The sequence below is a fragment of the Aquila chrysaetos genome, chromosome 1 (genome assembly GCF_900496995.4).
Source record: "Aquila chrysaetos chrysaetos chromosome 1, bAquChr1.4, whole genome shotgun sequence".
NCBI lineage: Eukaryota > Metazoa > Chordata > Aves > Accipitriformes > Accipitridae > Aquila > Aquila chrysaetos.
Genome location: NC_044004.1, coordinates 33882760 through 33900805, shown reverse-complemented (window position 1 = coordinate 33900805; position 18046 = coordinate 33882760). Strand labels below are relative to the sequence as shown.

The window sequence follows — 18046 nt, the reverse complement described above, 5'->3', positions numbered from 1 at the left end:
GTTTAAATACATCTTTTCAGGTCAATGTTTTAAATGTGATACTTGCAGAATGACTCTTATCCTCATTTAAATCAGTGGCCATATTTCCACTGCTTCAAGGGACCAAGGTTTTCAAGATCAGTCTTATATTAATAATTTGAAAACTTTATAAAGAATTATATGAAAGACTTGCAGTATACGTCAGAAAAAAAACCCAAAGTTGTAGCTACTCTTCAGTCTGTGAACAAAGATGACCACCCAAATGTCTTTAAAAATAGTGACAGGTGATAAGCTTGCTCTGGCAGTGTAGTTCTCAGCGTCAAAGCTATTGTTATCCATTGTCCAGATTCATGCTTTTATTCTCCTGATATACCCATAGTACTATTCATAGTTGAGGAAGTTTGGGCGGGTTTTTTTGGTTTGGGGTTTTTTTTTCCCCAAAAGGGAAAAAGGAGACAACAGTTTATCCATCCAATTCTGAGGTTGGATGCTGCCAGGACAAGGCTTGGTGCTTCAGAAAGTTGAGCACCATGAATGCCGAGGGCTACTCACTCCCTCTGGAAATCAAACCTAACATCATCTCTGGTTTGGCACTGTAAGACAAAATGCCCAAATCAAAGGGTGGTGTTCTCTATTTCAGTGACTTCTTGAGTGCTTGGAAGCAAGTATGAAACAAACGCTGCTACTATCCCCTTCTCCAGACCACTGGAAAAATAAAAGATTTAAACATAAAACATGGTTGTTTTTTCCCCTGTATAAAATGCATACGAGTTATCATGTTATTTATTTTAAATGTGTTACGATTTGTATAATGTCATGACATTAGATATCTGACACACTAATGATTATTAAGTCACTATATTATTTTAGTGTTTACTAAAACTATAGTGGGGGTTAAAGTTAAAGCTGCTGTATGAAGTACATACAAGTGATATTCAGCTTTATTTAAAAAATACAGAACAAATGCACAATTGTTATCCTGTGAAGCACATTTTACAGTAAATGAAGAGCAATGTAATTTCCATCAGAATTTGAAACTAAGGTAACTAAAAATATCACTGATTGCAATTCTATTGTAAAAGTGAAAAAACAAGCACCATATTCTTAAATATAAGCATTTTTACATTCATAAAAATTCAAGACTTTTCATTTTGGTAGAGCACTTCAAAGAAATACAAATTTGTTGTTTAAGCTGCATCATAGTCATTCTATCTACATTTTAAATGCCTAGCAGCATATAATACAGAAATAATCACTACGATGTACATATGAACAAAAAGAAAAGTTAAAATGGATATGAACACTAATGTTTTTTAAAATGATGCACACATAACTATTTTTAAAGATATGTAACACATATTTCATGCTTTACTTTCTGGAAACACAAAAGAAAAAAGCCCTCCTAAACATTCAAATCCTTTTATCCTTTGTCCTGACTCCAACTAAACTTGTACTGGTAAAGCTGGAGTTTACCTGGCACAAGGCTCAATGAAAACATACAAAGACAACAGAATTTGTCCAACTGACAATAAAAATAATGATATATATACATAGTTCTTTGTAATGCATGTCTATGCACAGAAATCCTTCACCTTAGCTGACGTTAAGGAGTTTGTTGTCTGAAATCAAATGGAAAACAGATCAGGAGATAGTAAAGGCATTATATTTAGCTTTGGAAAGGTCCAACTATTAAAAATGCAGAGGTCCTCAAAACATATACCAGAAAGAAATACTAAAGGTACAGGAAATTAAAAACAAATACAAAGATCCTACACTATATGAAATACCACCTGCTCTTTCTGTAAAATAAATACTTGCCTAAGACTGAGTAATCTCAGTGCTTTCAATGAGCATACTGCAATTTGTGCAAACTTTCTGGCAAGTCTAGGAAGAATTAGGGCCCAAGAGCATTAAAAGGTGCTTTTATTTCTTTTTTATGTAATCAAGTAACGCACGCCAACCATCATGTGAATTAAATTCCTACTGTACAAAATGCACCTCAATGTCAAAGGCATCACACCTGATTAAAACAATTGCACAGTCCCACACAGATTTCCTGCACTGTCATGGATTTCACCCAGGTTGTTCAGCTTTCAGTATCTCAAGATGCTTATGGCACATCTGATATTGGCACTTACTAAAATCTCCATGAAAACAGTATGCCTTTTATTTCTTAAAAATATATATATCTTTGCATAAATTTTAAAGGAAAGGTGGCTGGACTTTTATCATCTAATTTATCATCTAATAAAATACAGAATATACATTTAAGCTTTACCAAGTTTTGCCTCTAAATTCATTGTATCATTTGAAGTTTCTGGATGGCATAGTTAAATTCATAAGTAAGTACCTTAGTAACCCTCTATCGCTACTACTGACATTTATTACTGATAATTCTCTAACAGCAGGTAATATAAATGGCTTTAACACATGGTGACATAAACATAATATGACAGATTTCAGGAATCTAACTGGCATTTGTTGTGCAGGAAAAAGCATACTATTATTAACAGAATAGCTTTATCCAGGATAACAGACAATGAAATCTAAGATACCTCGTAAAATTTCCTATTGCAGAATTAGGACTGGAATACCACAAGATCACTTCAGTTAACATGAACTATACAGAAATGTTTTATAACTCTTATCCCTCAGAACAAAAGGATTTACTTGTTCTCCCTTAAATATGCTTTAGCTTGCTTTCTTAAATATAACTAGATAAGAATAATTCCTCTATCTAAAGGCATATCCAGAATGTACCAATACAAATAAAGGTTTTGGAGGATTTTTTCTACAAATGAAGAAAAAACAATAAGCTACCTCCAGTAATAGATATTTGGTATTAACACCATTATTATTTGCACAGAACAATTTACAATATCAACAACTATGTTAAAAAATAACAATGATTTAATTCCACTGGACTTGTGCTTTCAGCTGCTCTCTCGGCAAATACGGACATACAGCAAATGTGAGAACAAAATCAGGATTTGTTTCATACATGGCTCCTGTGTAAGGACCATCATGGCATGTCCTTTGCTCCTGCAAAGTCCCACTATAACATCTGGAATTTCAAGACTGCATGTACAAATGCATACCAAAATTAGCATAAATATCTTTCTTCTGGCTTGTCCTGGTCTTACTCAGCCACTGACTAATAATGACTTTAACTATACACACATATAAATAAGCTTTGCGCAGTTGAAGCAGCCAAGAATACCCAATGACTTTCCTTTAATTTCATTTTATATCTCATTAGTTAAGAGGATAGTTCCTGTGCTGCTGCTGCTCCCATCTCCCTTAGCAATATTTGTACAGGCACATTCTTTGTTTTTTATATAGTTAATTTCTCTAACAAGGGGGGAGAAATATTGATACAAATGAAAGGGGAAACTGTCAATACACAAAGTGCTGACACATCCATTAGGTAAATAAGCTAGAAAATTTATTTTCTTTAATTATCTCCAGAAGCCTTAGCTAGCACTTGCTTTAGTCAGAAGTTTATTATATTGACAGTATCCCTTCAAAGGAAAATTCCAGTGCAGTACAGAAATTATTTTAACCAGTACATCAAAATCACTATGGTCCAATGTCAGACAGATGCAGATATAGACAGGCATGCACACATACATTCTATATGATGGCCTTGGGAGGGAATGGGGTCTTCCTTGCACATCACAGAACAGCAGCAGTTTGCATCTTGGGAGCCTGGCTCGCCTGCTCTGCAGCATCAGCAACCATAGGAAAAAGTAAGTCTCTGCTTCCTACACACTGAGATGTGTAAGGAATTTTAAAAGAGCTTTGTTTCACCGTAGGCTTGTAAAGACGTCACACAAAAGCTTTACCTGAGCACTGCTGACTTGCTCCCACAGCAATGGCATTTTTTGCAGCTGAGGATTTAAGAGTGCTGGGCAAGACAGGTTAAGAATGTCCTCTGAAAGTATAACCACTGAAGAAGCTGTGCTTGTGACAGAGTTGTAGCTGATGAGGAAAAGCATCAGCTTCTCTATTTCAAATACTTGTGGGGTTAAAAACAACAGAACATACATTCATTTACTCAATTTTTTGGTTACTTATAAATAAAATCTTTGTTTTGACGTATCTAAAAATTACTTCATTGGATTCCTTTCAAGAGCCTGGAAAGTCTTAAATTTCTAATATTTCAAACAAGAACATGTAGTTCTTTTGTCATTTTTGGCCAAAAAAAAGGGCCCCAGTTGAGAATTACAATAAAAACAGCAGATCCAACTGACACAGACAGCTCTTTCATTCACTGAATAGAGGTATTGAAAATTATCAATAGCTCCAAGAACTGCCCTGAGAATTCCTATCTGTTCCTATCAACCAAATATTTACTTAGCATATCATCTACTTGCATTAGTCTAAGATGAGATTTGAGTCTTTCTTTAATGGCATTTGTAAAACGATGACGAATTGTGGAAAGAAGTGGCTATAACTTATGATCAGTTCTGGATGGATTAGGATATATTAAAAAACAGTACCCAATTGCCACCTACCCTATAGTTTCTTCTCATCCTCTCTGTCCCATCCATTTTTAAGGACCACCAATCACTAGAACAACAGTCCTTAGGACAACAGCAGTTGCAGTTAGAGGATGTGTATGCTGGAACCTCAGTTAGGAGATGGGTGTTTCACCTATTGCATGCCTCTCATATTTTCAGATTGCTACTCCTAATTCTGAGTAGACAGTAGAGGCCACTGCTGCAACAGCACACATCTATCCGCTCGCTGCTGCCAGCACTGCAGGACCCCCTCCTCCCAGTTCAAGCTGAGAAGAAAGGCATCAGGCTGTAAACCTCGGACCTGCTCCGCGGTGGGATACCAGCCCATTGCAGGGTTCTCCAACAAGAAGCACTTCTCCTTCTGCCCTTCAACGTTTAGGCACGCTACTCTCATACAACAACAGAAGTCGTTTTAAGATTGAAAAGCGTGAATCTATTGCTGTGAAAAAGAACAAGAGAGAGACAGAAGAAGCTTAACTAGTTTCTTTTTCTTTTTTCTTTCTTTTTTCTTTTTTTTTCTTTTTCCTTTTCCTTTTTTTTTTTTTTTGTGAAATTCTAGCTATTATAAAAAGTAAGGTGCTTTCCACTGTCAACCAACATAGCTCTCACAGGATCTAAGGTTTTTATACCTAACAACAGAGATTAATACTAATGATTAGTACTGGCAACAGATTGCAACTCTCCATGACAAAGTCCAAGACAGTTCTTACTTTAGAGAAGTTATTTTTATAAATACATTCTTGCAAAATAACTTCATTTTGTGGAATCCTGCATGGGACTTGAGCCTACTACTTGCTGAGAGAAAGTGTTAAAATATCTGGGTGCCTTTGACAGGTAACGTGACTTTTATGTTGAAAGAAGAATAGTTTCCATTTTCAACAGCTTTAAAATAATTGTTCACCCAGCACTGCTGCAACAATTTGGTTCTTCACATAAATTAGCATTTGGACATCCTACCCACATGAATAGATTTGTGGGTGTAGGCTTGGCTCGCGAAAAACTGCTGTGCTAACGTATGTTTAAGGCTTAGCAAAGCACTGAAACACTGTTTTGATGAGGATTTTTTCCAAAGCCTGGGCCTCTGTTTTTTTAACCTCCCCTTCCATCTGAAAAGAAGGCTAGGATTTTGTGCATTAATTTGCCTGAGGAGAAGCAATGTGTAACAACTAATATCAGAAGTATCAGCTCTGGCACATGATAAAGGAGAAGAAAGTATAGGGGGAATAAGTGAGTATTAAGGAGGAAAATTTGATGACTGCTGTATGTAAGTACCAAATTATGTAGTCAGGGATAAAATCCTGGCCCTTCTGAAATCAAAAGCACAATACTTGCTAAATCACATGCGAATGTCACTGTCAATACAGGTTATTTCCCAGATGCTTTTGCAGAAAACAACATAGCTCCCCTTGGGAGTATTATTTTATACACACAGCATCTCTGAAAGGAAAGGAATTCACATAAGTAGAAATCTTGAATACTATTCAGCGGGACTAGAAGCCTTTGAAGTATCTTTACTGCTTGAGATCTTCATGACTACTGATTAGTAAAGGTAAGTAATTATTTCTTTTTACATAAATATACGATCCTCCACTTTTTGCAAAGTATCAGATCTGTACAATTACCATTCATTCTGCAAATACTTCTCAGGCCTGTCTGCAATTTATCTCCTGTGAGAGTTACTTCTGTAGAAAGAAGAGACCTATTAGATTGTGACCAAAACACGTAACGAGATAAGGAGAAGGTACAAAAGGCACTTGTGTTCACAATGCAGTGTCAAATATTCAGAACTTCTTGCAGGCAGTTCTAAAATTCTTCGTATTTTGTGATTGCCAGTGATTTTGGATGACAGTTCAAACAACGGATCCAAATTTTTGCTTGCCAAAGGGTACTTCTCTTGTTTGTTTTTTAATTTAAATACTAATGTCCATGCTGTCAGTTCTGAAATGGTGAAGATGGATTAGCAGCTTGTCCAAAATATCAGCCAGGCCTTGTAGTAAACACTTTCAAAAGGCACAATGTTGGCAGAAAGCTTTTGAAATTTCAGTCCGCAAGTAAAATGTCAATTAAAGGTTTAAAAGACTTGTATGTTTGCATAGATTAACATTCACTTGTCCTCTCATGTGCAAGAAATTGATCACTTTCATTTGCATTTTCAGGTTCATTCACTTCTTCCACAGGGTTCTTTTCTTGCAACCCACTATTTTCTGAACAAGAATCATCATCCCCATCACTACGATGACCTTCAAGACTGTGTCTGATGCCATAAGCAAAGTAAATGAGGAAGCCTTCCAAAAGGGAAAAAAAAAAAGTTAATAGGGTTTTCAGTCGAGTAGTGCCTTAAAAAGTAGTTAGTTATTAATTCCTGGCTGAACATATTTTCCAAAACAAGTCTCTTCTTCAGGTATCTGAATCAGAGCTCATGCTTTAGGTCTTCCCTGTTTCTATGGAAATTCCAGTGCATAATTTTTGCATAATTAAATGCTCTAATAGGTCATGGAAACTACTATCTCTAATTTATGTCTAGATGGAACTAATACAATTTTTCATATCTTAAAGGAGAATGACTGATATACTGGGAAGAAACCTGTTACAAACAGGTTTCTGCACAATTTTAGCTATATTTATTAGGAAAAAAAAAATTGTGGCTGATTGGAATTAGTCTTATAACTTTGATTCTTCCTATTACCTCAAAACTGTAATTACAATTTTGACTGCATATAAATACTGCTTCTGAAGCATGCTCTTGTTTTGATCAGAAATATCAGCTGACTTTTATTAAAATGCAGACTTTTTTTCAAATATTTAGGGGCAGAGAATCAAATGTTCTAAGATGGGATTCATGAATCCTAACATAAGAAGTGACTGAAATGAACAGAAGTACCTACCAAGTGCCATCCAGAAGCTAAATCTGATCCAAGTGTCTCCACTTAATTGTACCATCAAGTAAATATTTACCAGGATACTGAACGATGGCAAAAATGGCAACAGTGGAACCTAAAAGGAAATATTTAATACGTTTGTATTAAATACAGTTTCTTGCATGTCACACTTCAGTTATACAACACAAACTAGAGGTGACACATCTAATCACTAAAAAAGAATTGAAAAAAATCATTTACTGGAATATAGTCAAATTTTCTTTTTCACTGGGTTTAACCACCAGTTTCTACATATCTTAAACTTCTACAATACATTATGTTTATTCTCTAAGGCTGTGTAGAAAAACTGTTCCAGTTTGTGCTAAACATATACTCATGAATTCCTGTATCTACAGCTGAAAAATACTACATATTTATATATATCCCTTCTTTCTGAAATGCCCCCCCCCCAGCTCCACCAGATTCCTTGACCTTCATCACTATGCTTCATTATTTCCATTAAATACTCTATTAAATAACTGATCTTAGAATGTAAGTGAAAGCTCGAAATGAAAGGATTATACTCTGGGAGGTACAAACTGTATTGTGGTCCAAAGCATTTGTACACTAATCAGGTTCTGAATCATTTTCCAGTTTCTAAGTGCTTAAATTGAGGTCTAAAATTACTTGGGTCTCAGCAATGTGCACTCTGAGGATGCGCCTAACGGAATACCTAGAAGATCAGTGCTGTCAGATCCACTAGTTGTAATAGCAGCCATTCACGCCAACGTCAGTGGTACAGCCTTTTTCTGCAGCCACGCTCCTATTATGCATGTCACACATTCAGTCTGTGGGCAATAAAACCCTTTCTCTAGTCCTGAGAAGATCTGAACTGGACTGCATGTGCTGATGATTCAGCCATGACCATCCGCTATGCTTACCTTCACCAAAAAACCTGCAATAGTGGCAGTGCAGTAATGAAAGACTGCCTGAAAAAGGACCATCTCTCTCTCTCTCTGCCCCCTCCCACTTGTTAGAATCCATCCAAACCTCTCATTAGAGAATAACACAGAGAATATGTTATTCACCATAAAGGCCACTTTCTGCTGGTTCTGAGGCTGCCTTTGGATGAGGAGAATGGTAACTATGAAGGACGCCACCAACACAGCAAGAAGGCCAATACTCCAGGGCTCCAAGTTAGCAATGAAATTAATCCCGTACGTAGTGAGGACACTCAAGCCACAAACCAAGCAAGCTGTGTGAAAAACAAAATGATGGAAATAGGAAAGAAGTCACTTATTTCTGCATTGAAGAGGAAGTGACTTTTAAGAAGAATGATAGCAGGTCTTCAGTTATGATGAAAAAGTTTATTAATTAAAGGCAAATATACTAGACTACAGATTAGATGCATCAAGAATTATAAAAGCATTCTGCAGAATGACACATTAATTATGACTGAAAGGAGGCACGTTATCACTAGATTTTTAATTTTGTCTTTAATAAAATTCCATTATTTATGTTAATGCATTATATGAGTTTGGACAGCTGAATACTTACCTAAGAGACCCACTAAAAAGTTAACAGTAGTTGCAGTCTGCTCAGTAGGTAAACTGGATGGATTAATCAGGGCCTGAAGACTGAAGTGATTCTCTTGTATCATATTTATCTGTGATTCACTTACTACAGATTTCCTTTCAGATGCAGCCAAAGCTGCTTTTTCTGGAGAATATTTTGGTTGCTCATAGGTTAAACTGGGTTGGTACCTATGCATAAAACGAACAGGATAATAAAAAAATCGAGTGAAGCAATACGACTCTGGGAATGTATTCAAATACTAAATTCTTTGCAGTAGAGATTTAGAATTTCCCAATTTATAACTGCACTGCAACAGCATGTATTATTAGTCAGTATCATACATAAAAAAACTATGGCAACTCATCTTTTTTCTGGGTTTGTTTGGGGATTTTGGGGGGCAGTTTTTTAAGCTACATGAATGCACCAATGGGTCAGATAAATGAGCAGTCTCATACAAAAAGAGGGAACAGGGTCTGGTGGTCAATGGCAGGGAAAGGATAGGGGACCTTCTTTCTGACTTGCTTCCCATACTGTAAGAGGCCTACTAACTGGCATAAACTGAAATTTTACATCTGCTTTGTTAGAATTTAAGTGTATTTTTAAAAATACATATTTTAAATAAGTCACTACGGGAGAAAATAGTCTTCTCTTTTAAAGTGTAAATTATTGCAACAATGAATTTGAGCTGAATTTAAGCTGTTACACTTTTCAAAGTTAATTACTTAGCCTTAAGTAATAAAGACTGACTTCTTAAGTTAAAAAGAGCAATACATAATAAAGTGAGCTGTAGCTACCAATATAGCAGTATTATTCCACAATTTTACAAACAGAACAGATACCAGAGTTTTACTGACAGGTATTTATAATCTCACTCATTGAGAGGTAATATTTGCACTCTCTTCTAGGGCTACCACATCTTGAAACACTTGCCTGGTCTTACATTTCTGAGTAGGGTAATACAAAGAAACTATCTGAATTTGTTCATCCTGTGAACTACCTAGAACATCTACCCCTTTCACCTATAGCCCCCACAATGTAATAGGCCTGATGTACAGCACAGATTGTATTCATATCAAAATATCGTTCATTGATTCATCATACACAAGCTTACATCTAGTACCTTTGGGACTAATGCTTGGACCGATACATCTGGAAAATAAAAGATGCCTAGATTTCATATGAAGCTTTGACTTGACTAACTGCTATACTGATATGACAATATATCATTGTTTTCTTTGATGGGTCACGGCTTCTTAGTAGTCATTTATATGCATACAGCTAATTTTGAAAAATTTAGCTATCTAGCAAAAAACATACCCTGTAAATGTCACTTCTTATACCCCTTAAATGTCACTGTTTATATACTGACCAACACAAAATAAACCACAGTAGAATACAAAGGATGTTTTTGACTCACCTAAGAATGAGGACACAGGTTGCCACAAGTGAATAAGCAAGAAGTGTACCAATAGACATCATGTCCACTAAAGCCTTTAGGTCAAACAGAAATGCCATTATAGCTAAAAAAGAAAAGAAAACACAAAATTTGTATGAGGCTGACATAGAATCATAGAATTGTTTAGGTTGGAAAAGACCTTTAAGCTCATCGAGTCCAACCGTAAGTGCTAAGATCAATATTAAAAAATATTAACAAATAAGATTTTAAAATCTGTCCACAGTGTAACTTTACATTGTTTTACTGACAGCAATATGAATGAAATCATGGTAATCCTTAAAAACACATTTTTTAAGTCATCGCCAACATTCCCAAACCTAATTCCCTACAGTTGGGAATCTCATTGATATAGATATGCACTGATGAGCCATACAGTCATGCTGCATAATCAAGCGATTAGTATTGGACTTATTTGGACATAAGTATTTGCACACAGAGCTTGTTGAATTGGGGCCACATTAAAAATACATTTTTATAGATTAAGGTTCAGATCCTACAACAGAATGTCACCAAAGCTGAGAAGATGGATCCCACTGCAAAACTGGGGAAAAATTATCACACCCAGTAAGTCACGGGTATGTAAAATTTCTGCTGAGCAGAGAAAGAGCTCTATGTAAAAAGGACTTTCAGGAGTTGTCTCAAATAAAATAGTTTTGTGGGGTTTTTAAAAGTTATTATCTTACAAAAAAAAACATTAAGTGGCTTTCAGGAGAGGCCAGCAAAATCTCACAAGAATTAATATTCTTAAGATCACTGAAATCAGAGACAGAAACTTCCATAATACTGAGAGTAATTATAGCAGTCTTTGTGTTTATAAAAGCTAATGCCACATTCTTTTGGAGATTCTGGAATGTCTTTTTTTGTCTATGCTGTTTGCACACAGACACACATAGTTTAGAAAGAAATTAGCACAAGCCACCACTAAATGAAAGGCTAATGCTAACTGATGTGAAATACATGTGATCAAAGAACCTCTTAAAATATTTGTATTTTATTAACATTATTGAGATGCAGAAAGAATCTAAAAATACTTAATGTTTTGAATCATCAGTATTCTCAACAGCAAAAGAAACTATTAAACATAGCCTTTATAAACTGTATGTATATGCACACACAAATTGTTCTATATTCAGAAATACTTATATATAGTATTTATGTTACGTGCTTGTTAATATATTTGTAGGCAGGTGTATAAGTGCACAAACACACAAACACACATTTCCCTGGTATTTGATCCTGAAGGAGAAAGCAAAATGTGATTTGCTGAGAACAAGACTGCTGTGTTGCAGAAGTTTTATTTCATCTGTGAGTCTCCTTTTCCAATGAAGGAAGGAATACCATCTTGTTTTCTTTAATGACGGTGGATGTTCTGAAATCCAAGAAGTCAGTTATGGGGTAGATTTCTGAATACCTCACTGCTTTGCATGCTCAAAAGAGCATAGGTAAGCAAAGCTGAGGAAGAACAAACCTACTATAACCTCATGTACAGTAGCTGTATTTAATTTTTAATCCTAGCTTTGAAAGGCTACTTTGTAGCCCAGAATATTCTTTTACATTAGACCCAAACTGAAAAATGCCTGTAAGTTTCTGAGTAAGAGAAAAAAAGACACAGCGTCACTTTTCCACCTCCCTTCATTCTACTCCAAGAAACAACGTTAGATCGATTCATGGTGAAGCCTTGGACTGACACCAAAACATTTCGCTATGTGCAGTTTCACAATCACGATCACTACCTGTGAAAAGGTAAGTCACAGTAATAGCATGTGACAGTTGCCTCAGCTGTAGTCTTGGCCTGGTAACTTTAATTAAGGGGCAGAACATCTAATCGCCTTGACATTTCTTAAAGCTATGAAACTGTCCATGCTATGAATGAACAGAAAAGTCAGAAAATATAAGCTGTTGCATACATCCTTAACTATTCTGGCAAAACTATTCATCACCACAAGTTATCTAATATGCATCTTTTTAAAAATACCAGCTGTCTTCAGGTAAGTTGTTGACACACCAAACTCCCCAAACTGTCTAAAAGCAGTCCAAGTGACAGCTGCTGCATAGCTATAATCAGGGCTGTATACTATATCAATCAGTTTACCAGTGGGGTAATATGGTTTTCTTTCTCCTCATCATTACTGTGATTTCAGATAAAGATGTTCATTTCATCCTACATAACTGCACTTCCAAATTATTATAGGGGAATAAGTGAATGTTATAAATTCAAATAATGTAAAGTCAAAACAACAAAAGTAATTCTAAGCAATTTATTTGTACTCTATCCAAAGAAAAGGGAACTGATTAATAACTGATAATGCTTCACGTGGGAACTATCCAGACAGTGACTGTGCCTTCCCACATTATTATCAAGTACCCGGTGTGGGCAGTTCCAGTCTTGTGGCATCTGAGGATGACCCTGACTATAAATAATAATATTTTAGTCTCAGTTTGGAACCTCTTATTTGATATCAATTTTAGCCCCGGTTGCTAAATGTTATAAGGCATGTATTTCATATTTGAATTACTTTTAAGGCTTATTTATTTGCCTTTGAGTTAAATACTTCTAGAGCTTCCAGTTTTCCTGGGTAATTAGACATCCCACTGAAATGACAATTAAATTTGGGCATACCTACATGTACCTCTGCAAGAAGTATGGACAAAAGGGAAACAGTTTACCAAAATTTGGTAAGCCTATACAAAACCAGAATCATTTTCTTTAGAAGAAAATTTAAAAATCTTTGTACTTCACACAAAAGTTGATCCTGCTGCAAATGTACAATTTTTTTCTCACGTCTTATAATAAAAAACATGACAATTATTTTCCCCTCTTATAGATGTGATAAATATATAGGTGTACATCAGATAAGGAAACCTTGTAAGTAGAGCATCAGCCTAAGGGACCCAGATTAAATAACAAGCTTATTCACCATACAAGAGGCCAATATTAAAAAAAAAATTAAAAAATCATTTTGAATTCTGTGACATTAAGGACATCACCACCACCATGATTGGCATGATCTGGAGTTCTTACACCCTTTGATTACTCAGTAATTTTATTCCCATTGTACATGCAAGGGAAATTAACAAGCAGCCCTTTTCAAAAATATAAAGTACCATGCATGTGCATAGAGTGTTTAAATCTCAGTTTTAAGTAACACGGGCTTTGAGAGCTTACCAGAGATGACCCCTGCTGTCAAGGTGGCAGAAACTGGTGCCTGCCTCTTACTCACTTTGGCAAGAAAACTAAAGAGTAAACCATCGCGTGCCATGGCAAACAGAATTCGGGGCAAAGGGAACATAGAGCCGAGAAGACTAGAACAGAAAAATGTATAGTTCAAATACAGGTTATTAAAAGCACGATGCTTTACTGATAAACCCAACTACACAAAAAGAAAGCTTGGAAGAGTTAATGGGTTTAGGTATAGTTTTGGTTTAGGCTCTGTGTTGCTGCTCTTGGTTTTTTGTTTGGTTGACTGATGTTCTTGGTTTTAGGTTGTTGTTTGTTTTGACCTGGGCTTTGAAAGCACTTGAGATTAACCAACAAATACAAAATCTGTGGTAGAGAAAAGTTTTACTGGTAGCCTACTTTACCTGGCAACAATCAGATTTGATCATTTCAGTCCAAAGCAAATCAAAGCTGCACAACAGTGGTTTATTTCCATATATGCAATGTGCTTAGCAGTGCACTTTTCTTTACAAGGATCAACTCTTAGTCTCACCTGCTACTGCACCAGACGATAGAGTAGCAACTAGTGGGGTCTTCGTTTTGGAACTGATTTGAGCTAGACATTTGAAAAGCAACCCATCCTTCGCCATAGCATAGATTACACGTGGCATTGGGAAAATGGATCCAAGAAGACTGAGTAAAAAGCAAACACATGCAACATGGCAAACACAGTTCATGCAGAGTTGTATCATGGACAAGAAAAACAATGTTAATTAATGGCATGTATAGAAACAAAATTTATGATTGTAAGACAAAACCAGAAAGCCCCACAGCCCAAGATACTACAGATCAGACACAAAGAGAATTTTTTTTTCCCTGTAAAGTTGATTGCTTTTTTCTTTCTTTTAATTAAGATAGGTAATAGAATTGCTTCATCAGAGAGAATTCAGATTAGCAAAATAACTCTCGCCATCACTGTAGTTCTTGGGTATTAGTGGACCAGGAACATGTTCCAGGTCACACTAACTATGCAATTAAGCTTTAGTATTCCTGGAGAAAGTCTGTCAGTCAGCAGCAGCAAATCAATAAGCATTAGCAGCATCTCTTACACTCTACGTTTCCATGTGAGGCTGCTGATTAACGGTAATTCAAAGTAAGCACCATATAGTTATACTTGGGCACATTATTTCTTTCAATTAAAGCACCTCTAGCCAAGCTTCATTAAGATTGTTTCTTTTTTTTGGAAGAAGCAAAGCTAATTAATGTAGATTTGTTATTAGCAGAACACAGAAAGCTTTTAAACTGTTGATAAGTCGAAGCTTTTTTTTAAACATACTTCTTAAATTAGGTGGTTTCTTTCCCTCAAAGCAAAATAATTGTAATTAAGAAAACCAAAAACATTGAAAGGACAAAAGGCAAAATCATAGCCAGTATAACCTCTGCAGCAAGCACACTAGTTTTTAACCAGGTGAATGGTTGCCTTTCTTACTTTAGGGAATCAACTGTGTCACTTACAGAAGGCACAGCTATTACATACCACAGATGCTATGTACCTCCAGTAATGCTCGTGAGACACAAATGTTAAGGTTAAACACACATGAGAAGTTTCATTGCATGTGAACTGATTTTGATATATGAATGTCCCTTCCAAAAAAGAATGTTTCCTGAATAAGGGTGACAATTGATTTTTCAAATAAGGATACTGTTAAAATCCATTGCCAAATTTTTTGCTGTTGTGGCTTTGTAAAATTTATTTATCCTACCCCTCTTTAAGTACATTCACAAATAACAGAAATATTAACAAACACCTTTACCCTGAGGAAACAATTCATGACATAACATAATAAGAGGTAACTATATGGACCAAAAGCAATGATCCCAACTTTTTTTCTTAATTATACCTCTAAACTGAGGAATATGAAATATAATTTCCTTTGTTTTGATCTAAACTGACATCAGTCAATACACTGAAAGATTAACCTCTCCGTATAAGTAAATACAATCCTTCAGAACACACTGGAAAAAAGACCAACAGTTCAAATTTCTGCAAAAGTGTTTTACCATCTCAGTTAATTTTGTTTTCCAGTATTAATGTCTTTAATCTAGTTTCTGCTTATATATCACTTTTACTATTTACCAATATAGAGGAAAAATTCACTAAAACCCTCCAAACTGAGGGGACCGTGACAACTGGATAGAAAATAACTATAATCCCAGAATGAACTGTGTAACTATGACATTATTCAGTCAGCCCAACAATTCTTTTAATGTCATTCCTTTTTCCATCCCCTCCTACATCAAAGTATTCCTTTCCTTTAAACCACTGTCCACAATCAGCGTGCTCATCTTCAGGCTAATGCTTACAGGGTTATCTCGGAGTGCTGTCAGCATTAGTGCTTCAACAGACATGTCGTTTTCCTTTGTGAAAAGGCAGCCAGCATTCTTACCACTGAAGCTCATGTAAATGACTTCAGGTAGAAGATTGGCATCAGCATTTTTCTATCCCTAAATTCAAGTATCAAGCAATTTTCAGTTCTATGAAAGTGTTTATACCACATTACAACTGGGGTGTAGTACATATGAACACATATTAATATATCTCATGACCTCCCATATCTTTTTAATCAAAATAACACATTAAGGTTACATCCACAGTTTCACAAAGGGGAATAAATTATAATATTTTCACAGCTATAATCTATAGCTCAAATACCCACACAGAAACCACAGGATGATGTCAGAAGACAGACTGGCTACTGGAGGAAAACAGAGACAGGCAACGAAGATGAGGAGTGGAGCTAGTTAATCATCTCTTCAATTTTGCCTGCAAATACACAGAGCCCATAAAGCTGCTGAGTCATTGGGAGTGGACAGCAAGAAAGGACAAAATGGGTAAGGTTTATTTTATCAGTTAATAAAGATAACTTTCAGGTTGTATGTCTGAAAATACATATTTTAATAAAAAAAACTTTTGGGTAGTAAACCGAAGAGGTAGACTTCAATAACAGCATAGTTTAAAAAAGGAACTTAAATTAATGCACTTACTGTGATCAAGACCTGCTTAAGTCTAAAACATGCTTATAATAATTATTGCTAATCCTTTGCATGAACTGAGCCTTCAAAATGAATGATGAACATATATTTAAATGTCATATATTATCCATCAGCTTTTCCCAATAAAATTAGTTTTTCAATGTCTTTACCTTGTAGACAAAGCACAGAGGGATCCTACTGCTACAACATATTTCGCAGGACCCCATCCAACATATTCAAATGCTACTGGCAGAGGACTTTTCTCATCTAGTAGATAGTATGGCATCATAAGTGTCAGTGCAGCTGAAACCCCAAAATAGGCCATGAAGCAGACAAGCAGGGACACCACAATTCCTATGGGTATGGCTTTCTGAGGATTCTTGACCTCTTCTCCTGAAAAAAGGAAAAAAAAATAACCCACCAAAAATTCTTACTCATTTCTACCTTCAGCTTTAAAAGATAACATCAAAGACAAATCATTTATTAATCTAAGCTATGGGAATCATATTTGTAATAAAAGTTTTTAAAATCTGTATAAAATAAGCACAGTGACACAGAACAAAACTCAGTATCTTGTTGCCAGAAATAGCACTAAAAAAATAGAGGTAAACTACAGGACATAAAATACATTCTGTATTTAGAGTACTCAAAGCCCATCATTTCTAATTATTTACCTACAGTTTATAAGTTCAATGTACTTGTTTCCTATCAGCCATATACAAGACAGCCTTTAGAAGAGATACCTCATCTCAGAAAACTCTAAAAGTGAGCAGGTGATTAATATGATTTGGGCAGAAAAAATTGTACAGTAAGCACTTCCCAGACTTAGAAAGCAACAATTAATTTCTTTAGAACAGCAATAAAATAAGTAAAATCTCCTCCTCCCTCCCAGAACAATAGCCACATTCAGGAATGAACTCAGACTCATTCTACATGGACTGAAGGAGGTTTAGGAGAAAGCAAAGGAAGAACAACAGTAGACAGATTGTTACGTTTGTGGGTTTGGTTTCTTTTTACAAAACCCCCATGTTATACATATATACTTATATGTATATACACACACATATAGGTACTATACCAGTTGTTGCAATGCAGTCAAATCCTACAAAAGCATAAAAACAGGTTGCAGCACCAGCCAATGTTCCTGTGAAACCATATGGCATAAAGCCACCACTCCCGTATATACTTGTCACATTCTCATAGGATGAGCAATTCCTATAAAGAACAAAAATACAGCAGAAGAAAAACTCATTTATTATTGGTAGGACAAACACATGCATCTTCCTCCCCTACCACTCTTGTCAAGACAGAGTTCTGCTTTACAAAACTGCATGAGAAGACATTTTTATGTCAAAGCTCATAAGAAAGACAAAAATTACAGTAAATGGAAGAATACCAGAATCGAGTAACTATCATCTTACTCACTTCGCAGTTTGTGGCAAAACACACTAAAACACTAATGGTG

The 18046-nt window shown here is 35.6% G+C and overlaps 1 protein-coding gene across 4 annotated transcripts in view; it reads right to left on the bottom strand.

Moving 5' to 3' along the window:
- Window positions 1-893: 893 nt before the first annotated feature.
- Window positions 894-18046, bottom strand: part of SLC7A2 (solute carrier family 7 member 2) — a 58655-nt gene continuing 41502 nt past the window's right edge. For 2 of the 4 annotated variants that reach the window (XM_030017552.2, XM_030017531.2), the window contains exons 5-12: window positions 17660-17796; window positions 16752-16974; window positions 13558-13694; window positions 10353-10455; window positions 8918-9123; window positions 8449-8615; window positions 7388-7496; window positions 894-6787 (exon numbers count right to left, since the gene is read on the bottom strand). In XM_030017552.2, the coding sequence (XP_029873412.1) occupies window positions 6600-6787; window positions 7388-7496; window positions 8449-8615; window positions 8918-9123; window positions 10353-10455; window positions 13558-13694; window positions 16752-16974; window positions 17660-17796 (1270 nt within the window). In that variant the 3' untranslated portion in view covers window positions 894-6599. Of the gene's footprint in view, window positions 6788-7387; window positions 7497-8448; window positions 8616-8917; window positions 9124-10352; window positions 10456-13557; window positions 13695-14101; window positions 14242-16751; window positions 16975-17659; window positions 17797-18046 lie in introns of all 4 variants that reach the window. The other 2 variants (XR_005932797.1, XM_030017542.2) reach the window with 2 other exon arrangements.